The 16,453-nt window shown below is 53.5% G+C and overlaps 1 protein-coding gene across 1 annotated transcript in view; it reads right to left on the bottom strand.

The window, feature by feature from the left end:
* Positions 1 to 10,433: 10,433 nt before the first annotated feature.
* RAPGEF5 (Rap guanine nucleotide exchange factor 5) overlaps positions 10,434 to 16,453 on the bottom strand; it is a 205,712-nt gene continuing 199,692 nt past the window's right edge. Inside the window, exons 25-26 of the mRNA XM_040965145.1 lie at positions 15,691 to 15,745; positions 10,434 to 13,392 (exon numbers count right to left, since the gene is read on the bottom strand). Coding sequence (XP_040821079.1) covers positions 13,274 to 13,392; positions 15,691 to 15,745 — 174 coding nt within the window. The 3' untranslated portion in view covers positions 10,434 to 13,273. The remainder of the gene's footprint in view (positions 13,393 to 15,690; positions 15,746 to 16,453) is intronic.

The following is a 16,453-nucleotide window of genomic DNA, read 5'->3' as shown; positions in this document are numbered from 1 at the left end:
ACAGTTTCATGCCAGTTCCCAGGGTGCCTCTCCCCTCGTTCAAGATGCATGTATGCATTTCATGCTCCTTCCAGGCCACATGTCCTCTTGATTCTACCTCCTATAAATCTGTCTGATCCTCCACTTTCTCCATCAACCTGCCACTGCCCGCATCTCTTATCGTGCCCTGCTCATGATCAGAGCGTGTGTGTGCGGCTGGGTTTCTCCAGGCCTGCTGCGACGCTGGGAGCCTGGGAATTGTGTGACATCCTCACAAGCCATGTGCAGCTCAATCCCTATATTTCCATGGAGTCTTTTCTGAGGTCCCGAATGGAACAGTTGCATCCCGGGGAAAGGGTGGAGGGAGCATTTTGGTTGACAAGTAGAACAGAACTACAAATAGGGGGTTGTGATCCCACCTTAACTTCAGCACACATCAGTCATGGAACAGATGGGCTCCCAGCGTCGCAGCAGCACTGTCGTGCGTTGGTGGCAGTGCCCTGTGGGCTCATCTAACCTCCCTGGCAGAACTGACAGCTGTGTCCCACCCCCTAGCTCCCAGAATGGACATCTGGAGGCAGCACAGGGACTGCCACTCCATCAATGAGGACGTGAGGCGGGCCTTGGTGGCAGGGAGGGGAGCCCAGCGAGGCACGGGGGGCCAGGGGAGCTACACCTGGAGTCGGAGGACACACTGATTCCACCCAGGAGTGCGGCAAGGGCAGGAGTGTGGTCTGTTTCGCAGACACATCCTCGGGTTTAGCGAGGCGACTGGGGGGTAGGGGGGAAGGACACGCGTTATGAGGAATAAAATGTCTGAGGCCTGGAGTGAGTGTTGGGGTTGCTGTGTTCCCCTGGGGCACGGGGCAGCGACGCAGGGAGCTGGAGGGGGGCAGAGAGGACTGGAAAGGTGGGTAAGGCGTACTGGGCCTTCTCAGTCGCCCCCTCCACCCAAGAGACCAGGGAGTCACAGAAGCTTACCTGGCTCGTTGAAGCCTCTCCATCTTCCTCGCTCTTACCAGGCAAGGGATGACGCCCGAGCTCCCTCAGGTGTTAGCACTCTAGGTCTGCTTAGCCTGTCCGAGGAGGGGGCGGGGAGGTAAAGGAGGGAGGGAGAGGAGAGAGGGAGAGAGGGGGGAAGAGAGAGAGAGAGAGAGGGAGAGAGGGAGAGAGGGAGAGAGGGAGAGCGCGAGGGATAGAGGGAGAGCGCGAGGGGGGAGAGAGAGAAACATCTTTTGTTGCTCAATTAGGGCACAACAGCCCGCTGGACCAGCGCCCAGTGAAGCCCGGAGCTGTTGCTTCTTTACTGAGGGCAGGTTTCATCTGGCGTTCTCTTTGGAGCACTACCTGCGCTGCGGAACAGGTGTTTCCACTCTGCTCGGGCATGCCCGCCAGGTGTCGCTAGTGCCTCATATTTTGGTCCTGACAGCAGTAAAGGCCTCCTTCGGTCAGCTCACAGCCCTTAGTGACTGGGGTGCCTGGTAGGCTGTGCTGAGCATGCCAGAGATTGAACAGGAAACCAGGACAAAAGAAGATGTCCGGATTGGCTCAGACCCATTCTCAGGACCACCTACTTCGCATATGCTAGGCACACTGTGGGCTTGTTCAACGCCTCCAGAACCTGCAATGCCAAAATTGAAACACATGGTTCTGCATCTTTTTTTTTTTTTTTTTTTTTAACCCCTGGGAAGCAGGCAGCTACTGGATGGATCTGCAACGTCCATGGACCAAAGCTAATGAAGGAAGTGTCATGAGCTCCGGGTGGGATGGCCCCTGCCCCTAGCACAGAACACAGGAAGCCGAGTAATCTGAGACAGGTCTTAAACGGTTCAGTGTTTGGCAGGCCAAGGTCAGGCAGTCCTCCCAGGCTGGATTAAGTCCACCTCAATGTTGGTAAGGGCCTCCTGGTGGGAGGGGTAAGAGGCAGGGGTCACCTGGTATCAGGAAATCTAGAGAACATTCAAAGTTGTTCTTTTGTAATAATCCATCAGGAACCACCCAGGGACCTGTGAGAGCTGCCTCATTCCCGGGGCAGGACCTCCTGTGACCTAACCACCTTGCACTAAGCCACGGCCTTTCAAGGCTCACCTCATCTCATACCACATTGGTGGGAAAGCAGGGAGATCGTTTTCAGCACAGGGGTCTTTGAGATCACACTCAGGCCACATCCGAGCACTGCCCAAGGGACTGGTATATGTTTGGCAGAACTTGAAAAACTCGTGTGTGCGCGCGCGCATGCGTGTTTGATGGCTCAATCGGGTAATCATCTGTTTCAAAGTGCCAGCATCCCATATGGGCGCTGGTTTATGACCCAGCTGCTCCACTTGTCATTAACCTCCATGCCTGTGGCCTGGGGAAGCAGAGGAGGATGGCCCAAGGCCTTGGGACCCTGCAGCCACGTGGGAGACCCAGAAGCTTCTGGTTCCTGGCTTTGGATGGGCTCAGCTCACCTTTGTGGTCTTTTGAGGAGTGAGCCAGCAAATGGAGGGTCTTTGTCTCTCCTTTTCTCTTTGTCTTTCTGATAAAAAATAATCTTTCAAGGACTTGAAAAGCTTGGGTGCTTTATAAATACATAATGTATTTGGGAGGCAGTGAGGAGAGATAGGGTTCTCACTGATGATACGCACGCCAATGCCCCCAGTGGGCAGCTCAAAGCTAGTAGATGTGAACTTATTCTGGGTCTCTCCAAGTGGGTGGCAGGGACTCAGTGACCTGAACCACCACTTCCTCCCACGGTCTGCAGTGGCATGCGGCTGGGAACAGGGTCTGGAGCCAGGAATTGCACCCAAGGTGGCTTGCAGGCATGGCTAGGCTAAATGCCTGCTCTGCAGTTGACTGCCCGGAATATCTTACCACCTCCTGTGCCCAGGAAATGCTCAGAGCCGGAGCTGGGAGGTTTGAGGCAACAGTATTTATCTTACGTCAGCTGTCCATCAAAAGCGTGAACGCCTCCTGCCTTCTGGCTTGGAGATTCACTTGGGCTCTGCTCAGATCTCAGACACAGAAATTAGGGTTGAAAGCCTCTGGGTGGAACATCCAAGCCAGATGTGGCACACGGGGCTGCCGCGGGGTTCCAACTCAGCTCCAACAGAACTCAAAGCACGCATGGCCCACGCTGAGTCTCCTTCCAACCTGCTACCTCCCGAGGCGCTCTTCTCATGGGCAATCCCATCCCTGCGGCCCTGCTTGTAGTCAGCCCTAACTCTTTTCTTTATGTCTGATCCTTCAGCAAATGGTGTGGTGTCTACTTCGCCGCCATCCCCCAGGCTTACTCCATGGCCTGCTTTGAGCCTTCCAGCCGGCCCCTCTGGCTTTAGCGCTAACAGCACGCCTCCAGACAACAGGACCAACCCTGTTTATCTCTGGCCACCATCTCTCTCTGCTTCCTAGCTGGCTGCAACCATACCCTGCTCCTGGCCAGCCACTCCAACCCCAGAAGTGAACTCTCCCACTAACTGGAGAACTCCCCGCTCCTGCCCATGTGACTGCTTCCCTGATTTTGTTTTCCCCAAGCAAAGTTCCAGTGGCTTCCTGGGACTGTTCACACAATCCCACTCCCGCGACAGGTCAGACAAGAGGAGGTCTCCCAGTCCCAGCAGCCGGAACCCCGCATGCTGACCACTCTGTGTGTGTCTCCAAATATCCGGCCTTGGAAGAACGGCATCGCCCGTGTTCAGGGCCGCCCCTAACCACCCTGCTTCAATGTGCTTCTCTCTGCAAAGACGCTGTCTCAGCCTCTTCTCCGATAACTGGGGCGTCAGGACTTCAAACACTATTTTTTTTTTCCTGGGGAAGAAGGGTGACACATTTAGCTCCCCCAGAACAAAGACCTTGTGGCCACACCACTTACAGTTCTTCACATTCCACCTGTTACTCAGCCCTGGGGTGTACTGCCTTTGGTACTTCTTTGCCTTGTGCCTCAGAGCTCCACAAGGCAGACAGGATCATGGTGCTGTTCTGGAAGGTTCTGCCATCCTCGCCTAGAAAAGCACATATACATCCCAAATGGTCGTTAGGAGCGGATGACGCCAGTGGTCAATGACTAGGGGACAGAACTGGGGATGGGCGGCAGGCAAGTTAGCTCACTGGCTGCCTTAGGGAAGGCAAATGCAGAACAAGTGGGAGGCCCGTCCTGCTGAGCTGGCCCTCCCTGCCTCTCTGACAAAGGGGCCTCTGTCAGCTCAGGGCTCAGGTTTCCAGGCACAGTCCAGTGAGCATGGAGGAGGCCAAGGCAGAGGGTGTCCCTAGCCTCAGCCCAGCCCAGCAGGTGGGTCTAGCAGCCTGCAACTTGGAAGACAGATCTGCTGTCACTGAACACAACAGAAGGGTTGTGGATATAGGGGTTAGGGAGGCAGAGGGCCTGCCTCAGGAGCTGGGAGTGGGCCCATGGCCTGAGCAGCCATTTTCCCTCCTGGGCCACCAACCACGTTGATCCCAACAGCAGCGTTGTCTGAGTCAGCAGGCTGCAGACACAAGTTCTTGTTCAGATGCATCAAGCAACACCCTTGAGCCAGGGTCTGGGCAACTCCTAAAAGGGTCCTCGTTGTCCCCACGCCCTGCCACCGGCCACCCTTATGCATGCAAAAAGGACCAACTCTTACACGTAGTGTCTGTCTCATGTTATGTTGATCTTGACAGAATGGGGAATCAGGGTGAGAGATGAGGACCCTGCCTTCGGCCATGCGAGCTCCATGTAAGAAATGGTCATGAGCTGAGTGTGTACTCCAGTTGGCACAAAGCACACACGCACCTTTCTCCTGTTTTCTTTTGCACAACTTGGTGACATGCAAGGTATCTTCTTTTTCAGAAGATGAGAAGCAGTAGCTAAGAGCAAGAGACAAACTCTTGCCAGGTTGTCAGCTCCTGCAGGGCACCCCCCAAAAAGGGATGATGGGACCCTCCATGGGGATGAGGATAGACTCCAGAGCCTGCTGGGAAGGTAGGGCAGGCGTTCTCAGGGTCCTCCATGCTGAGCCATGGAGGAGGGATTGGCCAAATTCAAGGGCTGGGGTCCCTCCCTGCCCGCCCCCTTGCAGGGAGCCTAGAGCTGCTGCTGGGTGGCACCAGATGGCTGGAGACCAGGAACACAGTAACAGCCAGGCAGACCCAGGAGCCAATCTGGCACTGGCTAGCAGGCCCTGGCAGGGGTGGGTGTGGGGGTGGTGCTGAGTGTGGGGCTCTTTGTACATTCACCCTCACCCTGCAGAGTCAGCACTGGGCACAGGAGAGGGAAGGGGCGAGGCCAGGAAGGGGCAAGGCTGTCCTTTCCGGCCTCCTCCCAGTGCTTTTTCCCTTCCAGCTTCTTCTGCGCCCCAGCCCGGGTCAACCTGAATACAAAGGGGGCATGAGCAGTTCTGGTTTCCTACAATGGTGAGGTCATTTTGCAAAACCCCATTCATCCTAGCAGCCACCGAGCTGGGGCTGCACAGGCCTTCTCAGCATTGTGGGCTGGAGCGGGAGGGAGGAGGGGGCCCCTCGCCTTTTGAGTGACTTGCTGGTGGCTGGAGGTGGTCTGTGTGTAAGGCTCCACAGGGACAATCTCATTAATTCTTGAGATCAGCCTGGGCTCCTCTGACTAGGGCCAAAGTATTTGCATGGAGCTCTACTCACACACTCTCACCAGTCGACCTGCAGTCACTCTCCAAGCAATAGTGAAGAGTTTAACCAGTGTTTAGTGTCTGCCATTCTCAACAGACGTTAGCTCCCATGTGCACAACATTAGTTTCAAGAGGTACCAACCAGTGGTCACTTGCAGGAAATAGGAGGGGGTCTTGGCCCCATCTCTCTGGCCTTGCGCATGTCAGTAGAGGTCAGAATATGGAGGACTGGTATGCAACAGAGGTTTGCTTCCATAGCTTGGAAGGTATTTCTTTGGGATTTTTTTGCTGGGTACAAACACGTGGGAACCTCCAAACACCTGTGTGCAGGAAAAGGGGTCTCCCCAGGAAGACGATCTCAGGCTAGCTGGCACCCCACCCGGAGTGCGTGGTGTTCTCACGCTCCACACCTGCAAGCTGGCTGCCTCGGAACCGTAGCCACACCCAGAGGCCCTGGTGGGAGGGTGGGAGCTTTCTCTTCCCTGGGGAAATCTCCCATACCTGCTGAGACGGTTCACTTGTGTGGTCAGGCAGTACTACAGCTGGAAATGGCACCCAGCCACTCCTTGGTAGGTTCTGGAGTGCAAGTGCAAGGTAGGGAGTACCTGCCAGTGTCTTTTGTCCAAGCTGCAGAGAGGGTACTGGACTCAGAGGGCCACCTAGTGGCCTCCAGGCCTCCTCTGGGGCTGCTCAGGTGAGCAGGAGAGTGACCCCACCCAGAAATGCCCATGAAGCTGCTGCCTGTGACACCAACATCTCACATCAGAGAGCTGGTTTGTATCCCGGCTGCTCTACTTCCCACTCAGCTCCCTTGCAGTGGCGGATGGCTCAAGCATGCAGGTGGGCCCCTACCACCTACGTGGCTGACCCAGATGGAGTTTCTAGACCTTGACCTGGACCCAACATTATGGCCATTTGGGAAGTGAAGCAGATTTCTTTCTGTATCTCTCTTTGTCACTATGCCTTTCAAATAAACAAAGCTTCAATAAGAATAAAAATGGTGAGGCTTACAATAAAACTCATGAAGTTTGGGTCAACTGTTTGGTATAGTGGCTAAGGCATTGGCTGGCTGGCATCATGCCTATATCCGGTATGAGTACTGGCTGGGTTCAAGCCTTGCTCTGCTTCTGACCCCGGCTTCCTGTTGAGGCACACCCCGGGAAGCACCAGCTGGCGACTCAAGTACTGGGTCCTTGTCATGCATGTGGGAGGCCAAGGTTGAATTCTGAGCTCCTAGCTTTGGCTTAGGTCCAACCCTTGGCCTTTAAGGTCTTTTGGGGAGAACGGATCAGTGAATGAGAGATCTTCCAAATAAATGAGGATAAATTAATACAAATTCAAAAGCTAACCCTCACCCACCCTTTGGGGAAGCCCAGCGGTGGGAAATGGGGTTTCTAAAGATTTATTTTTTTTATTATTTTTTCATTGGAAAGGCGGATATACAGAGAGGAGAGACAGAGAGGAAGATCTTCCGTCCGATGATTCACTCCCCAAGTGAGCGCAACGGGCCGATACTATGCCGATCTGAAGCCAGGAGCCTCTTCCGGGTCTCCCACGCGGGTGCAGGTTCCCAAAGCTTTGGGCCGCCCTCGACTGCTTTCCCAGGCCACAGGCAGGGAGCTGGAAGGGAAGCGGGGCTGCCGGGATTAGAACCGGCGCCCATATGGGATCCCGGGCGTGCAAGGCGAGGACCTTTAACCACTTGTGCCACCGCGCCGGGCCCGGAAATGGGGTTTCTAAGAAAGAGATACAGAATTGGGGTGGCCCCGTTGAGACCCCAAACTAAGTTGACATCCCCCTGAGGAAATACTGAATCAGAAGGAAAACTGTGAGATGGGAGATGACCTGGCTGGGAGGCCAGCTGGGGCAGGGTTCTCATCGTCCCCCTCGGGCCCAAACATGTGCCCTGCTCACCAGGGGTGCCTTTCTTGTGTGACATTTCTATGTAGGTAAGAGCCACTCACTGCTTAGGAAACTAGCATATTTAACCAGGGAACCTAGCGTGCTCAAAGCTTTGGGAAGCCCCATGTAAGGCTAGTGCCCAGGTCACCTATGAGGATTCTAGAAGAGCCTAGACCAAGCACAGATCTGATTCAGATGCTCATATCCTCAATTCTGACCCCTGTGCCAGTGCTATCCCAAGCTTCTCTCATTCGAAGAAGAGGCTTCTGAGTTCCCACCAGCCTTGCTCATCTTTCTGACGCACCCCATAGTCCCTGCTGAGCTGAAGGCTAGAGGTCCCCAGCAAGGGAAATCCCATGACTCCCCATTCTCCTCCTACCTTCTGTATGGCTCCTAACTCCTGGAGCCCTGTCAGGTTGGCCACCATGGATGGAGGAATTAGGAATCGTAGGACAATATGGAGCTGGCGCAGTGGCATCGTATATGGGCACCAATTCTAGTCCTGGCTGCCCCACTTCCAATCCAGCTCTCTGTTTATGGAATGGGAAAGCAGCTGAGGGCTGGCCCATGTCCTTGGGATCCTGCACCCACATGGGAGACCCAGAAGAAGCTTCTGGCTTCGGCTGTTGTGGCCCACAGTAGATGGAAGATTTTTAAAAAAGATTTATTTATGGGCCTGGCGCGGTGGCGCAAGTGGTTAAAGGTCCTCGCCTTGCACGCCCAGGATCCCATATGGGCACCGGTTCTAATCCCGGCAGCCCCGCTTCCCTTCCAGCTCCCTGCCTGTGGCCCGGGAAAGCAGTCGAGGACGGCCCAAGGCTTTGGGAACCTGCACCCGTGTGGGAGACCCGGAAGAGGCTCCTGGCTTCAGATCAGCATAGTATCGGCCCGTTGCGCTCACTTGGGGAGTGAATCATCGGACGGAAGATCTTCCTCTCTGTCTCTCCTCTCTGTATATCCGCCTTTCCAATGAAAAAATAATAAAAATAAATCTTTAAAAAAAAAAGATTTATTTATTTCTACTGGAAAGTCAGATTTGCAGAGAAGAGAAACAGAGAGAAAGATCTTCCACTTGTTGATTCACTCCCCATGTGGCCACAATGGCCAGAGCTGAGCTGATTTGAGGCCGGGAGCAAGGAGCCTCTTCTAGGCCACCCATACAGGTGCAGGGTCCCAAGGCTTTGGGCCATCCTCCTCTGCTTTCCCAGGCTGCAAGCAGGGAGCTGGAAGGGAAGTGGAGCAGTTGGGACACAAAATGGTGCCCACAGGAGATCCCAGTGCATGCAAGGTGAGGACTTTAGCCACTAGGCTACGATGCTGGGCCCAGACAGAAGATCTTTGACTCAAAATATGTCTTTAAAATAAAAAGAAACAAATCCCCCCGCCCCCCCCCAAAAAAAAACCCAACCAAATAAAAAAACAAAGAATGCAGGACAAGAGCGCCCAGCTCAGTGGTATTCCTCTCTGCTTTTCCCATCTTCCCCTGGCTGCGCCAAAGTGGCACTTCCTGTGAGGATGTCTCCCCACCAGCAGGACAAGCCCTCCATGTGGACATGTGATGCTGGCGGCATCCCGTAGGTGCTATGGGAAGCCAACGGGAAAATGCACCAGCGCAGGGAAAAGTGCTGGTCTGAACTCCAGCTCGGTGTTACAAACCCCGCTCTGTTCTCAGCGACTTCTTACCACCTTACCTCTCACTCGGTGTCTGCATCCTTTGCAAGCAGGAACTCTGCTCCGAAACCCAGGCCGAAAGCAACACCTTCTGTTGGAACATCACAGAGGAGCACCCCCTCCTGGCAGACACACAGGATGCCGTTGGTCCACTTGTCCTCCATTTCTTCGTGGGGTGGACCAAGAAGGTACTGGGCTGCTCCTGCGTGTCATGTATGATTGTCTCGCAGGTGGGAGATGGCGGGGCCAAACCCAAGCTGGCTGTCGACAGGTGGGACATTTAGCCCTCCAACAAGGAAGACTGGGGCCATGGTCAGCAGCTTGCATGCCCCAAACGTCTTCACTGCTCCATCCACCTGCAGTTCTGCTGTGAGCGTCCCCTGCCTGCCCACCACCCTTATATCACCACCAGGCTTGTAGGGGAGGAGGAGAATGCAAGTGGGATCTGGGGCCATGGATTTGGTCGGAACCCCATATCTCAAGAGCTGACGGGCTTTATCTAGGTTCTGCAAGTGATGGAGGCTGCTGTGGGCCTCCTTCAGGGAGTGGGCAAATGACTCCTGAGCTCCAAACACCTGCTGACCAAACGCGCGCCAACTGGACCCACACATGTCACAGAACGAGCGAGCAATGAGGAGACACAAGCAGTGTCTATAACATATAGTCTTATATTTGGAAAAGCAGTTTAAAAAAAAACACTTGAAAATACAGACCAGGTAACCATTACTTACATAAGTGTTCACCTTATATTGCTTGGCCGTTTTTACATATAAATTATTGCTAGCATCAATACACACACACACACACACAGAGTACGGTCTTATATACAGAGGCAGGAAGCGTGAAAGATGAGGAGGAAATACTGCTCATGGCAAATGCTGGTGACTCCGCGCTTGCTTCATGTCCACCAGCTCTTCCGACGGCGGCAAACTACGCGTGTAGTCCCTGAGAGTTAGGTAGACGCCTGGTCGCGCCTTTCCCATCTTCTAACCGTTAACGCAATCTGACTGTGTCACACCGGCTATCGCTGAGGAGACAACATTCGAAGGCAAGATTCCTCACTTCCGGTCACTGAGATTGACCCCAGTGTTGAATTAATTACGCATACAATAAATAGGCTATGCAAATAAATAGTACTCTGCTAAAAAAAATTGTTTAGTATATACAGCTTTGCTTTATACAGGAGTACATTTTTATCATACTTTTTGGCAATGTTTAAAAACCCCTCCCTCTCCACCCCACTACCCACCCTCCTTCCCCAACCTCCCACCCCTGTCCCGCCAGTCTGAGGCAAAATGGGCCCACTCGCTGCCGATGATCAGGCTGAAATTGTAAGGACGAGTCTGTGACACTTGAGAAGTTCAGGGTTGGAGACTGTAGTGGACTCTCCTACATTTTCATGTTTTCTGCCCCATTTCTTCAGGAGCTGGAAGTCCTCGAGCTGTTGAAGAACAGCTATTTGGGATTTGCAGTCTATAGTGCTGGCTCCAAGTGTAAATGCAGGCCTGGGTCTGGGACAGCCCCGGGCATCCAAAGTTGTCGTCACCCGCTGCCACCTCTGTGTACCCATTTCTCTTGAGCTCCTGGGTGAGCGTAGGCTGGTGTGGTACCCTCTTCCCTGCAAATCTGAAGGAGTGGGCATTTCTTTAATCCTCCCAAGTTCAACGTATGCTCCTAGCTACCCCCAGTGGATGGTACTGGAAAATGAACTTATTCTCAAAATGATCAAAGATGCCAAGAAAAAAAAGGGAAAAAAAAAAAGAACTTGAGTCCTAATGTTTATCCCTAAAACCACCTGGCAATTTAAAAACATAGTAGTCTATAAGACATCTGCAAATGTGTATGTGAATCCTTAGAAAATAGCCAACAGGAAAAGTTGCAATCTTTCATTTCTCAGGAACCTGCACCAACTGTTTCATTGATGAATCCAAAGACCCTCAGCCTACCCCAGGTTGTGCTGCCACGAAGAAGAACCCATTAACAGGTGCCTGGGTACCGCTGCCTATTACTGCAGGGGCTAAGGAAGACATGGAGAGCAAGTGGCGATTTCATGCAGGTCTGAAAAGCCAAAGGAGGGCTGGCAAGGGGCTCGGGGGGAAGAGGCTTTGGTGAATGTCTGGGCACTGACAGAGCGCGTCCCCAACAGTTGGTCAGTTCTTGGCAACAGCCTCCTGGGGAGTGCTGTCTGGCTTGCCCATTTCTGCTCTGACCTGTTCCACCCCTCAGAGCTTCTGAAATGTCTGGGGGTTGTCATGTGGAAGATGGCTGGAGACAGATGGTGGTAACATTCCTGCAAAGGTTTAGAGATTTGACACACTCAGAGGGCTGGGTAGAGAAGCAGACCTCAGCAAAATAAAGTTCTCCCTTGGCCTTGGCCACCCTGCAGGCTGCGTGACTGTGGTCGGGCTGATGGCAAGTGTCCCACGCAAAGTATGTGCATCCTGATGTGGCCGAGGTATGCATGTAACTTGTGGTCTAGGCAGGAGGTGACCCTCTCCAAGTGATGTTCTACTCAGAGCAGGGAACCTTTCATGCCGAGAAAAGTCACCTTCTGAAATGGAAGAGCTGACAGTCGAAGTGGCCTTACCGGCTGGGTCCTTGGCACAGAGCAAGGATACAGGTATGCCCTGTGTCCGAGGCCCACGTGGTCTTGCTACCAACCATGGGCAGGACTGGCTGAGGGCTGGAGTGCTGGGAAGCAAGCCTTCTTTCCCCAGGCCCGAGGGTTCTGATCTTGTCTGCTGAGCCCCAGTCCCTGCACAAAGCAGGACACACCTCTTGGAGCAGAGCAGCCCAGGGTTCTAGAAGACTGTTTTCAGCATTGGGGCTGTTCTGTGCATCTGTGGCTTGTGGGGCATCCATCAGCTCCTGCCCTGAGAACAGCAACAGGGCCTGCGGTTGGCTACTGGAGTCCCATCTTGAAGTGAAGGGGAGACTACTTGTCAAACAGAAAAGGGGGCAAATTACAGAGTTCTGCTTTGACGGGCAGTGAGGGGAATTGCCAGGACTTCTGGGTCTCTCACTGGAATCAGACATCTGCATACTTCAGCACACTCTGCATTTTGCCCATGACTGGCGATCCTTGTTCTTATCACCTTCTCCTGAGTGGAGGGGAGGGAGGGATGGTGCTGAGTCTTTCCAGAAGCCAATGGTGCTTTGGCCTTTTCCTCACCGGCTCAGCTCACTCCATCCCGTCATCCTGGAGCCTGCCTTCCCCAGGGCGTGCACAGGGATGTGGGTCTGACTCGATCCGTCCACCAGCAGTGACTGCATTCCTGCAAGTTGCCAGGCAACACTTTTTCCCCCCACAATCATATTCTGCCTGATGTTTGTTAATGTACAGAAAATTCCTAGAAACTGAATGGTGAGGCCTCCTCTGTAGAGACGACTTATTTTTTTTTCCTTATTGGCAATAGCAACTTAGTCTGCCTGGCCCGGGGTCTGCAAATCAGCCACACAGGAGCACGATTTCACCTGCGGGTAGATGCCGAGATGTGGCTGTGGCTGCCAAGAGCCACGTTGCCTTGGCAGGGCTTGAGTGTGGTCAGGCCAGTTCTCACTCACCCCCTTCCTCCCCAGAGACAGGTGGCTTCTGGTGGTTTGGCTGGAGAGATAGTCCTCTCCTCCCCTGGACATCCAGGGCTGACAATGCTGTCCGCAGGTGGCCAAGAGCGAATCACTTGTTTGAGAGTCTGTGAGCAGGAAGCTAATGCGAGGTCAGGCGAAGCTGCTGGCTGCTGCACCCAAGCTCGTGCTGGGAGGCAGGGGCACTGGATCTTCAGACACGATTTCCCGTCTTGTGCTGAATACTGGAAGTCGATCCTATGAAAGCCAGACTTCTCCATTTCCAGCTTGGTCCTGAAACCCACTTTCTGCCTTCCCATCCCAGGGAGGAGCAGAGCACCTCTCTTGCTGTGGTTACTGGTGGCACATGCCAGGGGCTGGCTCTCCTGCGAGGGGTGGGGGGTGGGGGGGGAACAGAGTCTTGTGGTAGCACTGATAAAACTCAGTAATTTCTTGCCTCACAGCCCAGTGTGTGGTCTGGGGTGCAAGGGGCAGCCAGCACATCATGAAGCAGGAGTGGGGAAAGTGTCGGAGGTTGTAGGGGGCAGGCAAGGCAGTGCTCACAGCCGCGGCTCGATCCTGTGCGAGAGCTCGAACAGGGCCTGCTGGCTGTCGATGACATACAGGTGGTGGACATAGGACCTCAACTCCGGATGCTCTTTCGGGGACAGGTCACTTCCTGTTGGTGGGCGTGGGGTGGGAGGGAGAAGAAGCAGACGCTGTCAAGGCCGTGGGAGTGGTGAGGTCATTTCCGAACAGCACAAAGCCCCACGTTAGGGCTCAGGCAAAACCCCACAGGTGGGTGCCGTGGGCTCAGGCCAGGCGAGCACACTGGTGGGATATTCTGCCTTCACTCCTAACATCCGGTGCTCTCTGCAAGTCAGCTTACTATCCCTCTGCACGGATGGGGATGCCAGCACAGTCACAGCCAGGACTCAGTGCTGGGTCCCGTGGCACCTGCCCCCGTGGCCCGAGTTCCCATGCTGCTGTGCAGCTGGTCATGGCATTTGGCTGCAGTTACGCAGCACGGGCTGGCTCTCCTACCTCGGTCGAGACGGTTAGAAACCACAGATCAATAATCTAGCTAGCATTTGAGCACAACAGTTTTGTTACAGCTGTTGTTATATTTTCCTTCACTTCTTTAGTTGCCCTTATGTTTTGGGAAAGAAATTGTAATGGGCCATTGGAACAGACATAATGCAAGACACAGAACACAGGATACGGCTTGACAGGCAAAGCAGGTTCTGGAAGGTTGCATAGGAGTGAGATTCCACTCAGACGGGGCCAGGCAAAGGTTTTCCACTCACAGACCCAGGGTAAGGAGAGGACCAAGGGGTCACAATGGGTTTCAGCATGCACCGTGAGCCCACGCACCACAGTCAGAACCGGCAGGAGCCAAGTGACTCGAGGCATGGGGACACTGGCTAACGCACGCTGCAGCGAGACACGGGAGATGTGTGTGATGACGCCACGAGCGCCTTCGGCTTTGTGGCATTTCAGGTGGCGGGGGTAGGATGTGACGCTGGGGCTCAGCCTGGGCAGGAGCCAGAGGACCACGGAGGCTGGGCATTTTTGGTCTTTTCCCTCCTGCATTGCTGCATTTCCTCTCTTCCCTTTTCTTTTAAAAACCGTGTTTTATGAGGAAATCGTTTGAAATCTTAACATCACAGGTAGCTTGTAACTCTTGGGTTTTATAGAAACTGATTTCTTGTTTTTAGCAGTAAAAGCTGAGGAGTTCAAAAAGCGTTTACCAGCTCCCCTCTGCCCAGTGACCACAAAGCTAATTTATTTACATCACTTCTCTGGAATTCACCCAAGAATCTGCTTTCAGTTTATGAAACATTGTTTGGGAATGCAAGATGTCATTGCAGTTCACTGTGCTGCTCATTTGTAAATCTTAAAAAACAAGAAGTAGCTCAATGAATGATGGCAACCGTAACTACCACTGCTTGCAGGGCACTTTGCAAGGGACAGGGTTAACATGAGCCTGTTTCATCCCAAATGCAGACCCCGGCTTCCTACACTCATATAAACAGCTAAACTGAATTCAGGCAGGGGTAAAGCCACCACCTGCAATGCCAGGATCCCATATGAGTGCCAGCTTGAGTCCTGGCTGCTCTACTTCCGGTCCAGGTCCCTGCTAACGCTCCTGGGGAAGCATCAGCACTTTACCTTGTGGTCACACTGGACTGGTGTCTACTTATTGAGCTCAAATTTCTAGGTTTGAATCCTCTTCTCTGCCCACAGCATCCACGAAGAGGAGAGGAAAGCATGGGTAAGGGAGGCAGGTAGACTGTGTATGGAGCTTGCCCTGCACAGACAGGGTTAATAAGTCCCTTCCTAGGGTTGCAGCCAGGATCCTGTGCCACCCCTGCCTGTGAAAGCCCCTTCCTGTCGCCACAGTTAGTTGATTTCCTTCCTTCCTGAAACGCTCTTATCCCATGGGAGCCCAGCTGTAAAGGATGCCCGAGATTGAAAAGAGACCAGATATTCCTCCACACCCTAGTCTCGGCAGGGTGTCTGTAACATGCTCAGGCTCAGGCATGAAAGGCAGCTGCGGGCAGGAAGCTCTTGCTGGAGAGGAAGAGAGTGTGGCAGCCTGCTTCAGGAACCCGAGCACACCAGCTTCCAGGAAAGGCGGCGAGTTGGCAGGTTACACGCAGGGAGCAACGCAGTTACACCCAGGTCACCTTGCTCAGAAACTGAGCGGTAATTCTAAGGCAACAGGCAAGCAAAGCAGGAGGCCAGGACTGGCTGAAGACCCTCTGCACGCCACAAATTAGATCACCAAGGGGACAGTGATCTGCCTGGTCTCATCTCTACCTCGCCAGCATGCCAAACAAGAAAACAGAACCTACTGCGGGCATACAACACGCGCCAATACGGACATGTTACGTTGCACAGTCTATCTGAATCTGTCACTCACTAAGAGCTTGGGGTCCTGGCTGACATTCTCCAGCCAAGTTTGCTTACTCACCAAACTGATTCGCCCTGCAGTGTCTCAGGGTCCGGACAGTGTCTGCAATCATGTGCTGCGAGAGAGAAGAAGAGGTGGGTCAATGGAAGGGTCGGGCTGGCGCTGCTTAGCAGTGCCTCTGAGGATGGAGGCTCTAACCCCTCGCAGGGGTCAACAGAAAAGCTATACTTGAAGCTGGTCATTGACTGATGATAATGTGCCTGGAGGATACAAGCATGGTTAGTCTTTGTCTGTGGAAAGGCAGCACCTCCCAAAGCAGATTGCAGCCTTTCTAGCCAGGCTACGGGAACAATGCATTTTATATTCATATATAAAGAACTGCCCTTTGACCCCAGTCATCCTGGTCCCAGTGGCTTTGCTCTCTGGGTGGGGGTCACCTTTTGTCCACGAAGCCCTCCCGGGCTCTCCTGGACTGGGGAGGTAAGCCACTCCATGTGGGGCCCACAGTCTAATTTTGCCATCACTGTGAGCTCTTCTCTTCCTCCTGGCAGGTGGCACCAGAGGGCTCTGCATGCCTAGGACCTATCATGCTGTCATGCACACAGCCCTGCGTGCGGATGCGGGAATTCTCACAGACCCAATGGCTTAAGATGCTGATGACATGTAAACCTTTTCCACGGGACCTTTACAGGGGTAGTTTTCTGTTTATGATGGACAGTCCTTCCTGTTGTTTTTCAGTGTTCCTATCAATTTAACCGATTTCCTTCTTTAAAGCCCTCGCATGAAACAGTTTATTGGCTTAAGGGTTAAGATGCCTACATCC

This window comes from Ochotona curzoniae, unplaced genomic scaffold, assembly GCF_017591425.1.
Source record: "Ochotona curzoniae isolate NIBS_2020 unplaced genomic scaffold, NIBS_Ocur_1.0 scaffold_3835, whole genome shotgun sequence".
In the NCBI taxonomy this organism is placed as follows: Eukaryota; Metazoa; Chordata; class Mammalia; order Lagomorpha; family Ochotonidae; genus Ochotona; species Ochotona curzoniae.
The sequence above is the reverse complement of the archived record's forward strand: the minus strand, read 5'-3'. Positions and strand labels throughout refer to the sequence as shown.